Source organism: Anas acuta, chromosome 3 (assembly GCF_963932015.1).
Source record: "Anas acuta chromosome 3, bAnaAcu1.1, whole genome shotgun sequence".
NCBI lineage: Eukaryota > Metazoa > Chordata > Aves > Anseriformes > Anatidae > Anas > Anas acuta.
In genome coordinates, this window is record NC_088981.1 from 19,089,038 (window position 1) to 19,109,119 (window position 20,082).

The following is a 20,082-nucleotide window of genomic DNA, read 5'->3' on the forward strand; positions in this document are numbered from 1 at the left end:
TATTTGTCAGCAATAGCTTTTACTAAAAGGTCAGCTCAACAGACTCTGCAAAATGAAATGTGTTTCAAAGTTACCAACCAAGAGAAGCTTCTGAAACTTGGAATACTGAAGACCATTACTTTTTTCATGAGAGTACTTAACGCAATGATTAATGTCTATATGAAACTCTCAGACTGCAGCAGTAGGTGCTTTAGAAATACAAAATTTCACAGACATCATAGTCAGTTACTGCGTGGAATCTTCTATAAGGAAGTTTGTTATGTTGGTGCCACTGTCCCTTTCCAGGACTGCTGATACCTTGAACCTTTAAGTACATGTATGTCTTTGTTTTCCAAGAGCTGCTAGGAACATATAACTCTGGTTAAAACAGAGAGTTCCTACCTGCTTCTTGGGGAATGGTTCCATAAAATACGGAAACTTATTTAGGTGTTTCTCATGCTGCTTCAGGAATACTGTGTTCAAATGATACAAATCATTCAATTGTTTCCAAACCTCTATGCTTGTTCAAAGTCGTCCAGAAAACTGACAGGTTAATCTTCTATCAGTCATCTGTAGGCTGGATTATATATTGTCTTCTTATGCCACTAGGGGATCATGTTACAGCATTATTATTATTATTATTATTATTATTATTATTATTATTATTATTATTATTATTATTATTATTATTTGCTGAAAATGTGAAAATTCTAAATAATATTTAGAGACTATTGACTTACTATAATGATTTATGGAATTTACCTCCAAAACATTACCTCTGCCCTGGTGTAAGTTAGTTTTTACATTGGTTCCTTCTTCAACTTCAATGGGATTATTATACCAAGATGCTCTATGGAATGGTAGAGTAGATGGGGAAAAAAATATTGACATAGGACTGCACCTCAGCTACCTTAGCTACTAGTCTTCTGTGAGATCTTGGGCATGTAGCAGCACATCCCTGTACCATAGTTTTCTTCTCTGAAAATTGAGCTAATGATAGTGATCTTAAGAAAGTGCATTTTGATTTGCAGATGAAAGCACTATATAGGAGATAGGCATTACTTAAAAAAAAAAAAAAAAAAAGAAGTCCAATGAATGGATTTGACAGGCTTGAATGTTGTCTCGAAACCCTTCTGAAAAGTTTTAGCCCAGCACCATTCAGCTTGACCAAACAGTTAAATATCAGCAGGGAAAAATTGTTTTTATGTGGGTCAAAATACAGTAGACTTTTATGACGTTGGTGTTATCCGAAGAGTCATGTGCAATTCAATTTGAAGTGTCTTAGCACCTTGCTAGCAAGACCTGTATTAAACATATTTTGAATGTGTTTAAACTGAGGCTAGAGCAATTCTTGAGTCTTGTTATAACATGGAAAAATCTCAGTCCTTGTTGGTTGGTGAAACCATGTCATAACCTGTTTTGTATAAAACTGTCTTTAAACTGTGCTTAAGCAACAGCTGGTGGTTTCTCCTGTGAACAGTAGATGATGTTTAATTAGCCCTACAGTCATCTACATTACAATCAAATCAAAGAATGCAGTTGCAACACATTCCCAATTTGTATTGTAAATGTGACCCTAACTGTGTTCCTAAAATCTCTGTCATGTGCAACAGCTGGGTACACTGACCTGATTGTAACATAAGCAGACACGTAGTACATGAGTATAAATTCCCATTCCTAAAATCATATTTGTTCTTTATAAACATACTTTTAATGTTTGAAGCTTACCACAAGGGAAAAAAAAAAAAAAAAGTTTACTTCTGTAGTATTCTCTGCTCTCATTAATTATTCCATTTAATAGAGCTTCTCAAAGTCATCTCTTAGAAAAGGAATTTGGATTACGCAATCTTGGAAAACAAACCTGTTGCCACCAAGCATGAGCTAACATGTTGTAGTACTCTACAGCTTATCACAAGCAAGCCAGCACCCAGTTTTGTAGACCAGAAAAAGTCTTGGTTGATTATCTGTGCAAATAAACTATGCTGTGTTGAATATTCTCGTTTGCTTATAGTCTGCCTGAGGACTTACTGAATACCTGTGCCTGTTTTTAGCTCTTCAGTAAGAGTCGTAAAATTAAAAACTTTTAGCATCTGTCAGTGAAATAATGAACTTTCGATTCCATGGTTGTAAGCACTCCAAATGGGATTGACATAAGCAATGTACCTCTCTATGCATCTGTTTCTGTTCTCCAAGCTAAAACAGTCTAATTTTTAGGACCGAATGAGTGACATTTTTTCCATTTTCACTGTTTAGCAATTTGAGTACTTTCAGGTATATCATTTAAAATGGCCATTGGGTCTTCAGATTTCTGACAATGTGGTTTCCTGAGGAAAAAAAAAAAAATAAAGTAAAATAAAATAAAATGACTAACTTTTAACAGAAGTTCATTTAACTAATTTAGGATTATTATGATAAACCTAAGTGCATAATTTGCTGCTCTGTTATGTAATACACTCCATACGTGCGTATAACATCTGCCTGAATGGCGGGAGAGCAAGTCTACAGCAGGTATAAATAAAAGCAATCAATCGCCTATCAAAAATTATCAGCTTATAGCTTTAGGACCCAGTCCTTCAATGTAATTTATCACAGATGTGTAGCTTCAGTTCTTTTGTAAGTCCATGGGACTTAGCAGCATGCCTAGAAGTCAGCATACGCAACTGATTAGTAGATATTTTACCTGCTGCTCTCTTCTGATAATCATAATCTTTATTTATGTGTCTCGGCATGGATTTGGATGTCTGATTGTGGTCACACAGGTCTGAAAATATTTAATTGCCACTCCAGGATAAATGGTTTCTTGAGAAAGCAAAGAGCTAATGTCATAATCTTGAGTCTGTTTTTGGGACTCTCACAAACTTGTGTAACTTTAATTGAGCCATTATTGTTTGCTATCTCTGTGAAATGGGCACAAGATCATGCTTGTATATGAGAGTACTTTAAGACTCTGAATTTTAAGTCTTTCTGAAATCAACAGCAAAGAGCTCTGTTAAAGAATAATGCTTCAGCTATGTGTACTTCAGCTTTTTAGATACTATGTGTTGTTTCTAACAAAGCCCTAATACTCATTCTCACTTTTTTGGTTGAAACTCACTCAGAAAAAGTTTCCTGTCAGAGTAATTTTAGAGTGTTGAGAGGTGCATATAAAATTATTTTCTATGCTATCATTTCATGATACATTCTATACCCTGGAAAAATTTAAAATTCACACTAACATTTTCCTGTAAAGAATTAATACAAAAATGTCATGAGAAATACCAGTAAAACTGTTGAGATTTAGACTTGGAAGAGGTAAGGAGATCCACTGATAACTGAAGTCATTGAAATGTAGCATGCTGTCATCTTCTCCTTGCATATTTATTTATTCTATTGGATCACTACTGCGTGTGGTTCGTTGTTTGAGATGGGTTTCCCACTGCAATTAGCTGAGCGAGTTTTCAGTCACCCTAGAACTTGCCTGCAAAAATGGCAGAAGTAATGCTGAGGTGGTTAAGATGTGTGTAAGATAAAGGCATACTTTTCTCTTATCTCGTCAGCCTTTTAACAGGAAAACATTGGAAGATTTTAGAGACAGCATTAAGATAGGCAGAGGCTAAGAACTGCTTTGGTTAGTTTGTCATGAACTCTGTAAAGTGACATTCTTAATTGTTTCACTGATAAAAGATTTGAGCAGTAGATGAACACAATAGAAAGCAAGTACAGATTTTCAGATAATAACTACATAAAAGTAGTACAGGACTTTTATATGTATATTTAAATAAAGGTTATATATATATATATATATATATATATATATATATACATATACACACACACATATGTATAAGCCATAACAAAAGAGAAATGGAGTATAGGCTCAAGGCTTTAATGTAGGTAGTTCATGGGAACAGGATGTTCAAACGGAGATTAGACACAGCAAGGACAGCCATGACAAATGATCATGAACTTGAGAGGACAGAAGAATTGGTGAAGAAGCAAAACTCGGACTTTTGAAGGCAATCCAGCAGATGAGGGCCACCTATCATGGTGAGAGCTGCCTTTAAGGAAAACAGAAATAAGAAATTGGAAAAAAAAAAAAAAAAAGTGAAGAAAGGAGTTAAAGAGGATAAAGAGAGGAAATTACTGAAGATTAACCAAAGAAAAACCGATCTAGAGAGTCCCAACAAGAGAAAGAGGTAATATACATGTCAGCATATAATTTCCACATGCCTCACTAAAGAAGAAAAGCGAGGGTTAAAGATGGAATGAGGCAGAGATGGCTATGAAAGGTGAATGCCTTTTAGTTTACATAGTGCAGTTAGTATAGTGCAGTTTGTATACTATAGTTTTTCTTAATCACTTTTCTTTTGCTTGGACAAAATGATACTTGGAGTAGGTGTACCTGAGTACATTTAAGAATAAAATCCTAACAAAAACAGGGGCCAAGGGAGGTGCAATTTATGGACCCATGAAAGTCAGGGAGGAGTGAGCAATAAAGGAAATAGAATCCTGTCTTGCCAATGCCCCCTGAAACCTGATTACTACTTGCCTGTAAGATATTGCACCATTTGATAGTATAATTAATATATTTTTAAGTTTAGTGTCTGTAGTATGAAAGATTTGCTTGTTATTGCCATTTCTAGGTGGCAGCAGAATTATATAAAAAGAGGGAATTCACCACTAAGACAAAAAAGAAAAGAGTTCCAATCTTATTTACAGCTCAGTAACTGGTAATTAGAAGCCCTAGACAATACAGACTTGATGTGTCATATCATAATGTAATTGCTGCAATTATTTATCATTTTCTTCATATACGTGCACATTAGTTCTCTAAGTGTTATGCTAATGGATGTATTCAGTCTCTTGCAAAGAATGGTTTTAGAACAGGGAGGAAAGGCATAAATACCTTTTCACTACTGTAACAGCATCTGCAATAGCTGTAAATCACAGTTGTTCAGGTCAAGACAGTATGTGTGCACTTTAATTAGCATTTCTTTTATCTGTTTGCTTTCTTCCTCCACCCTTCCAATATACTAACAAACATTAAACAACTAACACTCCCCTTCATTTTCAATTATTTATATGGCTAAATAAGTTTACTATTGCTTGTGCTAATGAGCACAATCTGTGCTCATCTGTGTAACAGCTCAGCGGCTTTAAATTCAGAAGATATCACTGCTGCAGAGGTTTGTAGACTATAAAAAATCACAGCAACACTACATCCTGTGCAAAGTTCAGAGAATATTTTCCTTTGATGAAAATTATTCAGAGTAATTGCTCTTGGTATGCAAGAGAAACTTAAATGAAAGCAGAAGCTGTAAAATAGTATTATCCTGACAAAACACACAAGTTCTGATGAATGCATTTACTATGGAAAAAAATAATTCTTGATATCATTTATGTGAGGGGTTAGGGATAAGAGCATGGGAACTTAGGGTTTGATATGTAATATTTTGACTGATCTAAGTTGTCGTCACAGTCCTGCCCACTCTCATCTGCTCTATCTGTTGAGCTGGATCAGGCACTTACCCGATTGCACAGTGCAGCAGTTCGGAGCCCCAAGCTGTGTACAGGCTGATGCTACCAGAAAGGTCCTTGGCTAGCATTACACTCTTCATCCACTTAACCATCTCTCCTGGCAGCTCAGATGAGCACCAAAGCCATGGTGGGGAACAGGAGGGAGTGCAGGAATGTGGCAACATCGCCTTGAGGTATTTTAAACTGCCTTGGAGCCGCACCCATGGGTTCCTGTCCAGCACCTGGATGTGATTCACCGTGTCACCTCAGACAAGCCAGCTAACCTCAGTCACCTCTGCAGTCCTTGGAAACCTACCCACTGGTGTTTAGTAGGCTACACAAGTGATGCGATCACCAAACAGAGCAGCTGTAGGAATTCTAGCCACTAGCACATCCATCCCAAGCACTGGTGTCACTTTGAGCACTTCAGTAGCAGTTTCCCTCAGGAGGCAGGAAATGCTCACTAGAGAAATGCTCCATTCCCTTTGTGAACAAAGCTGTAGTTCATCATTTGTGCTATGCTGTGGTCTCTGGTTTTCTTAATTAACTGTAAAAAAAAATATGTTTAGGTCAGTTCAGCCTTTTCAGAGAGCTTAAAACTAGACAGTTAATGAAAAGTGTTAAGGCTCTCAGTGCATCCTAATGGTGCCTTTGTATTCATTCTGATCACTGAATAGAGTATGGGTTCTGTTGAGAAACATGATCCTATGAAGAAGAATAAAGTTAAAACAAGGGTATATGAGCAACCAAGCGCTGCAGTTTACAACAGTTGCTTGCTGGGGTTTATTGGTGCAGACTTAACCTTGCCACTCCAGTACTAACACCAAAACTGCTAACTTCTCAGTTACCTACTCGCATTGGCAGAGATGGAAAATTTCATTTTCCGGAGGCAAGACGCATCACTTAGCACAGGGTGGGGTTTGGGTGAGGCTAAAGGAAAAGATCTGTCTTTCTTTTCTTTCACTGGCAGCCTGGCAGAGCTTTTGCCTCTCTAGTGCCTGACGGGAAAGCTGGGAAGTTACAACCACGTCAGATGTGAAGAGCCTGGCCCATTTCTTTCTTTCTTTGTCTGGGTCAAGGGGAACGCTCCAGCTCCTCAGGTGCTCTTTGATGAGTGTGTGTGTGTGTGTATATGTAAATATATATATATACACACACACAGACACACATGAAATAGGCTTTACCTGAAAGATTCCAAGTCTGTCAGGGTGGAATATGGGGAAAATCTCTATCTGTTTTCTGCTCCTTGTAGTGTCCAAGCAGAGTGGGATTTTCTCATGATAAGTCCTTTCCCTTCCTTTCCCCTTTCTTTTCTCCTTTCCTTTCTCCTTTCCTTTCTCCTTTCCTTTCTCCTTTCCTTTCCCGTCCATTGTGTGCTCTGACATAAGCTGCAGGATATGAATACAACCTTTAATGTGTTTTGTATTCTACTTGCTATTTTCACCTTTTCCCAAAATCATAGTAAGGAGTGCAGGTGAGAAAAGTAAACAGTGATTTTTAATATTTGGAAAGATCTGAATGGAATTTCAAGGACAAAGAAAAGCCACTTCACAAGTTCTCTCTTGTGAACTAGTTCTCTCCCTCCTCAAAATCATGGGGTGCTCCAAGTCAGGGAATTCTGAGAGGCTCTTAGAAAGACCTCAGGAATTCTAGCTAGCAGAAAGTGATGGAAATAATTAAAAGTGTTAGGCAAGCTGATAGTTACTACTAACACCCTTCATAAATAGTTATTTGTAATTGTATTTGACTTATTCTTGTATCTTACACTTCAATGTTACATTTGCTAGTAGTTTTGTATCTTTTACTTCCATTTACTAATATACACAATGCAATACTTACGAAGCTATTGTGCAAAATATGGTTTATACAGCAAAAGAAAAGCAAGTTTCTGTGCCCTCCATGAGTACTTTTAACTCTCATGTTAATTAATTACAGGGATTATCAAATAAATGATGTCAAATATGAAAGAATTCATTTTCTCCACAGAAACCCAGAATGATTTTGACACTTCCCAGGAACAGGCTTCAGAACAACTCTTCACACATCTTTAAGTTTTTAAGTTTACAACAGTGCTCAGGTGTCTTTTTTTTTTTTTTTTATCTTGGACATTCAGGCATTCATCAGACTGCACCTTAAAAGCTCTGCATTTACCAGATGCTTTTTTTTTTTTTTTTGTGCCTTGTCAGAACCCTGAAAGCTGTCTGTACTCTTTTACTCTCCTTCTGAAAAAAACACCACCAGTCTTAGAAGTCAAAGCGGTTTCACTGACTCCTTCCCTCCCTGTCCATCATGTGAAAGATCCCCTTTGGCTCAGGTCCAATACTGGTCCTGGGCCTTCCCAAACCACTTTTCCTGCCATTTGCACCCCACGGATTGCGTTGTCCCCTTGTTGGACCAGACGATTGTGGAGGTTTTTCCAACCCTAATGATTCTAGGATTCTGTTTTAGGGCAGAATAAGTGCAGCAGCGGGCTGAGTTGACCTCCCATCCCTCAGAGAGCCACCAAAGAGCAGCTGAATCAGGGAGGTGACAGTGTCACAGTCCCTGGGGGTGCTTAAGGAAAGGTTGGGTGTGGTGCTTAGGGACATTAGTGGTAAGGGGATGGTTGGACCAGATGCTCTCTGAGATCTTCTCCACCCCTAATGGTTCTATGATTCTAAACCACTCCATAAAGCTTCTGTAGGGCTTTATTCCTCGTTAACCGTTTATCACCGGGGCGCTGCTGGGATACTTTCTATTTTTTGACACTTTTTCAAACCACGAGTTCTGGCTGGACACTGAAAGCTCGCTCTGACGAGCCTCCCCACGGCCGTTACCCGCCGCCCCGCCCCGCCCCGCCTCCTCCTGCAGCGTTTGAACGCTGCCGAAGCGGCCAACCCGGAGCGCCGGCGGCCGGGGCGCACCAACGGGCGGCGGGGCGGCGGCAGGTTTGAAGGGCGGCTGGGTGGCGGCGGCGGGACGGCAGGGGACGGGGGCTCTGTCACGGAGCGGGCGAGGGGCGGCTGTTGCCACCGGCCGGTGCTGCCCCGAACCGTGAGGCGGGGCTGGGGGGAGAAGAGGGAGCTGCTCGGGTCGAGTCCCGGGGTTGTGTGGCTTGCAGGAGCTTGGGACGGGCTCCGGCTGATGGTGGTCCCTGCGTGAGGAGGGACTGAGGTAACCGCCGCCAGGTCGGTGTTGGGCGAGAGGCGAGCGTAATGCGGTGTGAGCATCGGGTTAAGGTGCTGATAAACGGCTGCTGAAGGGTGTCAGTCGCATGCATCTGTGAGAACAGAAACCCTGCTTTTGTCAGGGAGGTTGATTAAGGTGGGTTTCCTCAATCTCATCTTATTTTGAAGCTTGTGTCTCATTAGGACCTAATAGTAAAAGTCCCTTCTTGGTGGCCTACATCTCGAGGTTGTACAATACTAAATTCTAACTACTGCTCATCATAAAGAGGCAATTTATTTAAATAAGACGCTTATTTGACGTCTGTCAAGGTCTAATTGTACTTCCCTTTGTTTCAGGTATAGCTACTATCCATTTGTGTAAAAGAAGAACCCAGTCAGTATGAGCTGGGTTGTGGAGGAGTGGAAGGAAGGCCTGTCCCCCCGAGTCCTTCAGAAGATTCAGGAGCTGGAAAGTCAAGTAGACAAGCTTAAAAAGGAGCGTCAGCAAAGACAGTTCCAGTTAGAGTCTCTGGAGGTAGCTTTGGAAAAACAGAAACAGAAGGTAATGGAAATACTACGGTTGCTTCCCTACAATGCTATTCTGCAAGCCAAACGCGATTATAAAGCTTTATAATCTCTGTTGTTAGAAAGTGATTTTGGTTTGTTTCTTTCCACTGACTGAAAAGGTAACGTAGAAATATAAGTTGCTTATCTTCACCATTATTTCGTAGCTGTTCATCATAGTATCATTGAATTCATTAAGTTCTCATTGAATCTTAAGGTCATTACTGCCTTTTATCAGTGTTTGGCATGGCTGTTGATGTCCAGATGTTTGTTTACTTAGAGACCTTCTTCCAGGCTTTGCTTTGTGACTAAAAAAACACTTTATTGTTGTGCTTGTTAAAAATCTTGACAGTAACTAGGCCTATCCTCTATCACAGAGCGGCACAATGGATGGCCTCTCCTTGCCAGTGTGCACCTATTTGTCTTATCTGTTGCTTTAGATTGTGTGCATCTCATTTCTGTTTTTAGAGACTATTTTATGATATCTTTGACAAGTTTTGTCTCATCTGGCTCTACACTGTCAACTCTCTAGCCCTCCTTGTCAGGGTACTTTTGTGCTTCAGTCAGGAGTAATCCATTTGACTGAGTTCTGCTTTGTAACATTTGAACAGGGTTTAGAGGCAATTGACGAAGGTTGCCTTTTACTCCTGTTAGCTGTTACAATTTTCTAGCAAAACTCAAGCCTAGTAGTTTACCTTGACTTTTTTCCTGAGACTTTCCAGGTTCTTGTCTCATCTTGTCTCAACTGCTGTGTTCCCCAAACAAAAAGAAGGGTTGTATGCAAATAGGTGTGTGTTAAAACTCTTAGCTAGTATTAGTTGCTGATTCTAATACTTAATACTTATCAGCTGAAAGCAAAGCTGAATGGAATTCTGGAGTTGTTAATTCCCACTGGTTACTGCTGAGCAGCAGGTGGCTGTAGTTTGCCTCAGAAGCTGGAGGGAAGGCAGAGCAAGTCTCTGCTGTGTGTCTCTATTTCTAATTTAAAAGCTGTGACCCTTGGTAATTGTGCATCTTCTGTGTAGTGAGTCAAGGTATTCTGATTGCTAAAGCTGATAGATGTGAAGGAGAAGTGAGACAATCACTGAGGAGTGATTCAGCGTAGACTAGTATTTAAGGTCTAATGAATTCTTGATGAGATTGTGTCTAGTCAGTAAATAGGAGTTGTTTGGGTGTTAATGTGATGAATTCTAAGAAGTGTTTTTTGTTTATACCCAAGAATATTTGAGCAGTGTGTATATCTGAGGCTTTCAGTGCTGTCAGGGGTTTTGAAAGATTGTGAAGAAAATAACAGCATATAAACTGTAACTATTACTTTAAGTTGCGCAAAGACTTGAGACAATTTTGAAATGGTCCGTATTCCTAATAGGTTGAAAATGAAAAAAATGAAGCTGCAACTCAGAAGAGAGAGAACCAGAGCTTGATGGAATTGTGCGAAAGTCTTGACAAGGCAAAGCAGAAAATTTCACATGATCTTAAAGTAAAAGAATCTCAAATCAACATTCAATCAGGGCAGCTGAATGACAGCAAGAAAGAAATTGAAAGACTAGAACAGGAACTGAAAAGGTGAGGACTTGCTTTGTCTCTAATATAAAAACAGTTGTTTTTCTCATTTGTGTGTTTTCACGCATGCACAGGCATCTACGTAAGTCTCTGTGTCACTTGAAGCAGTAAGCACCCATGGTTCCTGTTTAATTTGGGGGAATTTTGTCATACCACGTGATAAGAATCTGCTCATTCTAGGATAACAACAACACAAGTTGTTAGCATAACTGAGTTACTTTGCAAAAGTAATCTGCAGAGGGCTTGGAGCTGCAAGATAATTGCACAGATAACTCGATCTTTTAAGATCAAGTCTACCAATAAAATATGAAAGCTGGAAGAAGGGGTGAATGCTTCCTGGAGTAGAAGAAGCAGTTACCAAAAACCATGGTGCTGTGACTGAATCACTGCATCTGGTTGCATCGGTAAAGAAGTGATTCCTGTTCCCTGGGTACAGAGATGGACGTTTGGTGGAGCACCCTCTGGGTGCAGAAAGAACCTTTCCCTAACCCCCAGCCTGGCCCTCCCCTGTCCCAGCTCCATGCCGTTCCCTCGGGTCCTGTCGCTGTCCCCAGAGAGCAGAGCTCAGCGCCTGCCCCTCCGCTCCCCTCATGAGGGAGCTGCAGGCTGCCATGAGGCTTCCCCTCAGCCTGCTCTGCTCTGGGCTGAGCAAACGCAGGGACCTCAGCTGCTCCTCATACATCTTCCCCTCTAGGCCGTCTAGTTTGATATACTTACGCATCGCTACTGTATTGTGCTGCCCAAAACTGCATGCAGTACTCAACGTGAGGCTGTGAGGCTGCATCAGAGTAGAGCAGGACAATCCCTTCCCTTGACCATCTGGCAGTGCTGTGCTCGGTGCACCCCGGGACACCGTTGGACTTAGCTCATTCAACTTAATGTCCCAATAAAGTAACTAAAGAGGGAGCTGCATTGCACTTCCTGTTTTTTTTCCCTTTGTACTTTTTTGTCATCTTTTTACAGTTAGGGAAAACTAAGGAAACTTGAGATATTGACTGTTGTGAGAAGATTCTAGATTTTAACAACTTATGACACGCAGAAACATCTTTGTGCAAGGAATTGCTGAGATCCATCAAGGAAGAATCCAGTGTGATTCAGCAGGGTTGTTAGAAACACACTGAAATATAGAGTAAACCTGCTGTAAAAGACTGGCTGTGAGAGGTTACAGGCCGGGGATTTCACATTTTTCTATTTCCAAAACCACACAGAAAGCTTAGTTTACTGAATTCTCTGCTGTCCTTTATAGTTCTTTGCATAGCTATCCACTACAATGGATTACGTGTAGCTTGACCCCCACTATCAATTTTGATCTTGTATTTGGGTCTGCTTTATCCTAGTTGATCACTTACCACTTCATAGCACCTGACACCTCCCTGGGAGAAGAATCCTTGGTTTTGTGCTATAAAATGGAGGGGAGAAACGAGCAGGAAGCTGTGGAGCCACTACTAATGTGATGGGCTGCAGCTTGGAACCATTGCCTGATTCACCTGGGCTCGCTGGGCAGGACCAAAGCTGCTGTTCCTTTGGCTGCAGTTCCTGTGTGTAACTTCCCAACTAGTGATGTGGTTTTCATGAATGAGCTTGTAATCGTTCATGTTCACAAAAATCAGTTGGAAACCAATTCTAATTCCAAATGGATTTTCAAACTAAGCACTGGAAATTATATTTACTTGTGTATTTTGGGCTCTTAAAAATGGATAATTGACCTTCAAGTTTATGTTAGTAATTTCTCCTGTTTCTTTCCTAAACAGATACAAATGTGAGCTTGAGAGAAGTCAGCAAGCATTGATTACAGGAGACTCATCATTCAGTGGTACTCCACAGAAAAATTTAACTGCTCCTTTAACACCAGTTCAAAGTCATAATGGTAAATGAATTTTTCTTCATCTAGCACAGATAGCCAATTGTCAGTTCCCTTGGAAGGTGGGAGAGGTGCTTTGAATATTACACTTAGGTACCGAATTGCCTAATCCATACTGCATAGCTTATTATGAGAGTGCCCGGTTTGTAACACTGTAAATTCCAAGCTTAAAAAAGAGTAGTGCAGATTGAACTGTTACTGCAAATATTACATCTTTTCAGCACTACATTGATGGGCATGGAATAACAATAGGAATGTTTATCAACAGACTGCAGCAATCTTTTTGAATGCTTGTTCCTAGTGTCAGCTCTTCCCTTCACATAGTGAAGAGCAAATTTCTTCTTTCATGTGCTGCAGGTGCTTTAACTAAAGTTCAATCAACAGTCATTTGTTTTCTTTAGGAGATTATTTTTGACTTAGGATATTATTGTGCATAATAATCTGCACAATTAAAACAAAACCTCTGTATCCACTTCAAAGCATCACTTCTATCTTCAAATTAGTGACATCAAATAGATTTAAAATATTTGAATGAACTGGAAAAACGAGAGGAAGATTCTATAACAGGAGAACAGTTATGTAGTCAGACACCTCAGTGCTGTATACACTGAAGAACTGTGATGGGTTCAATACTGAGAATGCTTTCTTTGCTGTGAACAAATGTTCTGTATGTTTGGTGTCTTGTTCTTACTCCAGTTGGAAATCTGAGATGTTTTCATGTATTCTTGTTTCTTTTAATTCCCTTATACATATCCAAAAAGGGGTGCAGGACTGGAGATGTCAGGTATTCCAGATTCACACAGAAGTGTGACCTTCCTGAAGTAAGAATTAGGTTAAAGTAACTTTAAAATGGTGTTGTTGCAGAAGTTTGTTTTCATTGAAAGCTGGTGTGTTATTTGAGATGTTACAAAGCATTCTAGTTCTAGATTTTTTAATGTAGAATTATTTACAAATTCAAGAAAAGGAGAACAAGACTTGCTTTAGACTAAAATTTTCTAAAATTTTAACAAAAGAATGCTGTCCAATACCTATTACATTTGAAAGTTGCTAAAGGGAAAGATCCAGCCTCTGTTTGTTTCTTAATAATGTTAATGCTACTGGGCTGGTAGTGTAAAAATTATATATAAATACACAATATCTATATGTGTGTGTACATATATGTATGTGCATGTATCATTAAATATATATATGTTATGGAAAGAAAAAAAATATAGATACATGTTCATTATTCTATGCATTATATACATTTTTCTATAGATGTTACATGTTGTCAAAAAAAAAAGTGCAGAAATAAACTCTGGCATTGGATCCTTACTTTTAACAGTTGTGTTTTCATTCTAATGTAAAGTTCCATGTATGCCACAGGTGTACTTTTGAGGCCCTAAATTACTAAGCATATTTATATAATTATTTCTTCATGATCTTATGCTTCTGACAGCTATTCATTTTCATCACTCCTGTGATAGTATATAGGTAATCTTTTCTAGCCTTTTCCCAAGTTGTATTACAAACAAGTATTCATCATGTCTTTGTAGATGCGAAGTTTGAAGAATTAGAAGAAAAATACAAGAAGGAAGTAGAAGAAAGAAAAAAGCTAGAGTTAGAACTGAGAACCATCCAGGTTAATGTAAGTATCTTTTGAAAATAATGTGTTAGTGCCAAGAAAGTTAGTACTGCTTAAACTTGGAAAATGGAGTGGAAACTAAGTGACATATATTCTGTATCACTTCAAGTGTAATTAATACATATGTATTAAAAAGATTAATCAGTGTGTCCTGCCATTCAAAGTAATCTATTGCCAGCATAATTGAGTAGCAAAGGAAAGAAGGATATTAAAAATGAGAACACATCTTTCAAAACCTAGAAGTCTTGGGCAGTCAAGGACAAGTGAAAACAAAGCAGTGCCAGTTTTGACAACTTAAATATAATAAAATAGTAAAATAGCTTTGAAAAGATTACAAGAAATAATTCACCCAGCAAGCAAAAATCAGTAATTTTTTTAAATGTGTAAGTAGTAGCCAGTATCTTAGAGGATCTCAGAGGCCAATAGGTGATGAAGTTGTAAAGGCTCTCATTGAGAACAAGACCAAATCTTTTTGACTTGGTATTTACTCTTTAAAGGCTAAGATAGCTATATATATATCAAAGCCTTTCTTTATGGTGGTTGAATATGTGGCATAGACTCGAACTGAAAAGCCAGAAAAAGTCTTAAATGAAATTGATCAAATGAATAGCACTAAAAAACCCCCACCAGATACAGACAATATTTACCAATGAATTGATACAGCACTCCAAAGTGGGACTGCTGAATCACTTTGATGTGCAACTGATCTCAGTTTCCTCTTGGCTCTAACAGGTGGCAAGGGTGATACCAGTTCTTAAAAAGGCTTGCAGTAACAGTTCCTGGGAATGTAGTTTACGAAGACCAACTTTTGTCATGGACAAATTGTTAGAAACTTAAATAAAACAGATTAAATGTATTGATGCATGTGTATATATAATATATGGAGAAAAGACCAACTAACTGTTTATTATTTGTAAAGGTAAATCATGCCTCACATATTTTCGGAGGTGTGTGGTTCAATTTTTTGTTTTTCTTAGAATAAATCAGAGAACAAGCGTGATTAATTCAATGTAATGTTGCTGGATATCTAAAAGGCTCTGAAAAAAAATAAACTGCTTTGATAAGGCGGAGTTCCTCTTGTGAATTCTGGTAAAGATTGAGGGCTAGGAATAAATGGTCAGTTTCTGCAGCTGGGGAATGATCAGCAGTGGAGCCTGAAAAGGATGAGTGCAGAGAAAAGTGCTATTCAGCATATTTGGTAACTATCTGAAAAAGTGTTGAACAATATGGCTAAATTCCACATGACCTTATTATAGTACATTGCAATAGCTAAGATATCAAGTTCAGTTCAGCATCAGAAATGTGAAGTAATGCACCTGGAAAACACAATCTGAACACTGCATATCTGATACACTTTGGCTCCAAATTTGGTGAAAATATTCTAGGAAGTAATTCTGTAATTATTGTGGCTAGATCTCTGGAAACTTCAATATTGTGTTCAACAATGGTGAAAAAGAATTATTTTATTTGAAGTAACTAATGGGGAAGTATTTTTTGCCCGTGTTCCTTGCATGCTCCACAATTCTGGTCATCTAATCTGAAAACAGGTATAGTAGAACAGGATGGTTCAGAGATAAATGAGGATCAAGAGAGGAAACAGAAAATGGTCATTTTTCTATTTTCATAAGGCACAATAACAGTACCAGCTCTGCAGGATTTGAACAAAAACTATTTAATATTATACAGTGCTAAATGACAGAACTCTTTGTCACAGAGTACTGTAAAAAAAAAAAAAATACAGACAGATCCAAAAGAGAAAATACAGGTGAAACATTTCAGTAAAAATAATTCCTTTAATTTCCAGGTTTCAAACATTTGTCTCAGGAAATTTAAATAGCACATCAGGGGAATGATTACCTTGTTTATTGTTAGGTTTTTATGTTCCCTGTCCATTAAAAATATATATATAAGATTGGAGACAGTATCCTGAACTATAATAAGTTTCTGGTCCTAGCACAGCTATTCCTACATGACAATATATTCTCTGGTTGAAGTCAGACTGGGCATTACCTGGTTTAGGGCATTAGTTTAAAAAATAGTAAATAGGAGGCATTTGAAAACCCATTTTAAAAATACAGTTGGGGGTATTATTGTCTGAGTTTTTTCATTTAAAACATTTATAGGAAGGAACAAAATTAGATTTGGACTGTCACTAATTTTTCTATGCAAAGAGGTTACAAGCTGGTACCTAGCATTTTCTGTTACTGTGATTTTTGGCTATTCTGTGCAAAAAAGGTTCAATAACTGGGTATATTCTGAATTTACCTGTGTTTGTTCGGAATAAATATGGGGCAGATATCAGATGTGTTAGTCTAGACTTCTATATTTCTTGCAGCTTACTTGGGTCAGAAATTTCCTGTTAGAATGCAGGCATTGATTTTGGAAAATGTAGGAGGTAAATGGTGTTTTTTCGCTTGAAAAACACAAAAATCTGGATATGTTAAACATAAACACATAAAACTCAGTTTTTTAGGGCTCCTGGTCTGTGCTGATAAGTACCTGCTATGCTTTCATACTTGAATTAATGTTATTTTATTTATGTAGTATAAAAAGCAGTGATATAAATCAGTAATTTGCAATGGTGTATGATTTGTGTTATCATAACAATTTGAAATGACCATGACCTATTATCTAGTTATTAATAAATGAGTTTTGTTATATGTCAGCTGTAGAACTGTGTAAGGATAGATCCTTTTTTTTTTATTTTTGGTCACAGAAAATAAATCAGCCTTATCCTCAGCAAAGCTCTTTGAGTCATAGGGAGATTGCTTGGCATCAGGCTTCCTCATCTGTGTTTTCATGGCAACCAGAAAAGACACCATCTAGAAATCAAGAAACCCCTGCAAAGAGAAGTTCTACAACATCCTATTTTCCATGGGAAAAGGAAACAAATTCTAGTATAATATCAGAGAAGAAGGAGTTTGACAGCAGCTTTGCTGAGAATTGTAACTCTTCACTCATCACCCCGCTCAGAGCACAGAACCAAGGTATCTGGTATATTTCTTTAAAAGCCAGAGGCAGACTCCTGTATGGCTTCATGAAAGCTGCTGTGTGGATAGAAGAGAGGCACTGCAATTAGTGCTTTAGTGAGGAAAAGAGCAAGATACCTGTTGTTGCCTTTGGCAGCTAGCTCAGCTGGCTACTGGTGTGTGTATTCACAACGACCAGCCAGTACGTGGAGATCATCCACAAGCTGTGGTAGCTTTTACATAATGGGTGTGGGATTTAGGAGGGGAGTTTGTATTTATGGTGTGGGCAGGGGATATTGCACCAAAATTGAAGAACAGCCTTTTCTAATAATTCCATTGCTTATGGAACAGTTCTCTTAAAACAAAGTTAAAACTTCTCAGGATTTCATTCCATCTCCAGTGTTAAATTCAAATTCAATTATTTTTTTCCTTAATTTTGTATGACTATTGAGACTTATGGCTGAGCAATATCTGTTTAAAAATTCATTGATTGAATGTGCTTAATGCATAACTGAGTTCATCCGTAAAGGATGTTACAGGAATCTTATTCTATCTTTAGGGATAGAATAAGATACTAAAAATACAATGAAAAAGCAAAATAATATGTTATTTTCTGCATGTTGGCAGAAATACATTTTCTCTGGTATCTGATAATTGGAAGTGAACAAGGATTTGTTTGGTTATGGATTTGGTGGCTATTTACTTAAACCTGCTATTTCGACCAGGTTTTCCACTAACTGCTTTTTGCAGGATTTTTTTTTTTTATTTTATTGGGTTTTGTATTTTCCAAATGTTTATTCAAATGTCTACATGTAAAACTTTAGTCTGGGCAGTGTTTTTTAGTTTGGAAGCCATATGAATTCAGTATCAGAAGAACAGGTTTTTGTATATTAATAAATAAAATTTAGCAATTAATATTAATTCTTGATAACAGTCCTGTAGCCGGCTAATGCTTTTTACCATAAAATTTCATTGTGATTTTGGAAGGCAGACTCCTGCTGTTGAGTAGTATAACAAGATCACTTGGTTTTTACTTTTTATATATGTAGCTTTACGGGCAAGAAAAACATTAAAATGTGAAATAACTCAAAAGTCTCTTTGAAGCAGAGGCTTACAGTTGCCCCAAATAAATGTTTGCAGTGTATATCTTTACTTTAAAAATAAATAAAGATAAAAATGTGTTGGGTACATTTTTCTGTATTTTTTAAAAACAACGAAGGGAAAAAAATAACGGCAGAATAAAAAATTGTCTTTGCTTTTGCAACATTTGTGCCTGACTTTGCATTTTGCTTGTGCTCTCATACGTTGCAAAATGGAATTGGTTGATTTAGTCAACTATCTTATTGTCTTGATAATTATAGTCATTAAGATTACAGTAGTAGAAAAGAGTTGAAATTTTATCTTTTATCTTAACTGTTTTTAAAATTCAGAGCTAAATTCAAGTGTTAAAGACCTAGAAAAACAACTGCAAGCTCTAGAAAAAGAGAAGAAATCCCATATGAATAAATATCAAGAGGCTGAACTCAAGCTGGACAGAATGAAGTTGGAATTAACACAGAAGGATAAAGTCATAACTAAAACTAGAGATAAAATAACTCAAATGACGATGCAACTCAATCAAGCAACGACACAGGTGAGATGTTGCATCACATCTTCTGAACATCCTTACGATCCATTACCAGTATTAATGTGTGTCAGTTTTCAGTCATTTTAGTAAGAACCAAGTTACTTTGCTAAGTTTCTTGGACATTTGCTGAGATTCCAGTTTTCAGAAGACTGTTAGTTTGTGTATTACCTGTAAAAATGCAAGTATTCATAAGCAGTTGCCATTTTCTGGAAGGTTCTTACTCCACCTGAAGAAATATTTTTCATCCATTAGGTATAGCCCTCAGGCAAGATTGACTGGATTTCTGAAAAATAATTTTAGACTAAGTTCTGTAGAGCAACAGTGACATCTGGTGGCAAGTTGTGACACTGAACAGACCGTCGTGTAACTGAGAACTGAAATCAGTCTTTAAAAAAAAAAAAAGGGAAAAATCAGAAGTTGTTGCCTAAACTACAGTATGTTGTGGTGAGATAATCTGGATTTTAAATGACTTGTATAAACTAAAATCTGTGTTAAAATGCCATGCAAGATGATGTTGAGAATGCATGTAGTTTTAAAATAAGATTCCATGACCTAATCCTAAGCAGTTTGCATGTGTAGGCACACTAGGTAAAGAAAAAGATAGTACAATTTGTTCAGTTTGTTTAGTTGACTATTTAGAGTGTATTTAAATATATAATACATAAAAATGAATCCACTTGATTTTTGGTGTTGATCATGCCAAGAAGAGAACACCAGTGCAGATAACCAGTTAGAAGTTCCCTCTTACTGATCAGCTGAGTTACAGCATCTTCCTCAACTCCTCTTTCACAGCATTTGACAGATATGAAAATAGTACCCAGAAGTAATACATGCTAGTAAGATATGAATACTCTGCTACTAGGTATACACATGATTATTTTTAATCTTCACTTATTCATTGTCTTATTATTTTCTTTCCTATATTTTTTTTTTCTTTTCCTACTATTTTGACTTGCCTACAGAATAGGAGAAAAATATTTTTGTGTCTTCTCCAGATATAATGATTATTATCCATTTTTCTCAGCAAGTTTCTACCTGCTACCTCAGTATATTGGAAAGCTGTGCTGTTTCCCACAGCTCCTGTATTGGTCTGTAAAAATAAACCTTTGTGTGTTGAGGGTTAACCCATATGTCTTTTGAGAGAGAGAGAGCGCACAACATTTGGCTGTAGGAGTAGGACTGGCTGGCCCTGCTTGAATTGAGGCACAGCCTGTCCTTAAGGTACCATGCAGGATCTCCTTAGCTCGGAGGCA

At 37.8% G+C, this 20,082-nt stretch overlaps 1 protein-coding gene across 2 annotated transcripts in view; it reads left to right on the top strand.

Moving 5' to 3' along the window:
• Positions 1-8,408: 8,408 nt before the first annotated feature.
• CENPF (centromere protein F) overlaps positions 8,409-20,082 on the top strand; it is a 40,819-nt gene continuing 29,145 nt past the window's right edge. For both annotated transcript variants that reach the window (XM_068675975.1, XM_068675976.1), the window contains exons 1-7: positions 8,409-8,778; positions 8,979-9,183; positions 10,555-10,751; positions 12,500-12,615; positions 14,145-14,236; positions 16,950-17,220; positions 18,633-18,835. In XM_068675975.1, the coding sequence (XP_068532076.1) occupies positions 9,022-9,183; positions 10,555-10,751; positions 12,500-12,615; positions 14,145-14,236; positions 16,950-17,220; positions 18,633-18,835 (1,041 nt within the window). In that variant the 5' untranslated portion in view covers positions 8,409-8,778; positions 8,979-9,021. The remainder of the gene's footprint in view (positions 8,779-8,978; positions 9,184-10,554; positions 10,752-12,499; positions 12,616-14,144; positions 14,237-16,949; positions 17,221-18,632; positions 18,836-20,082) is intronic.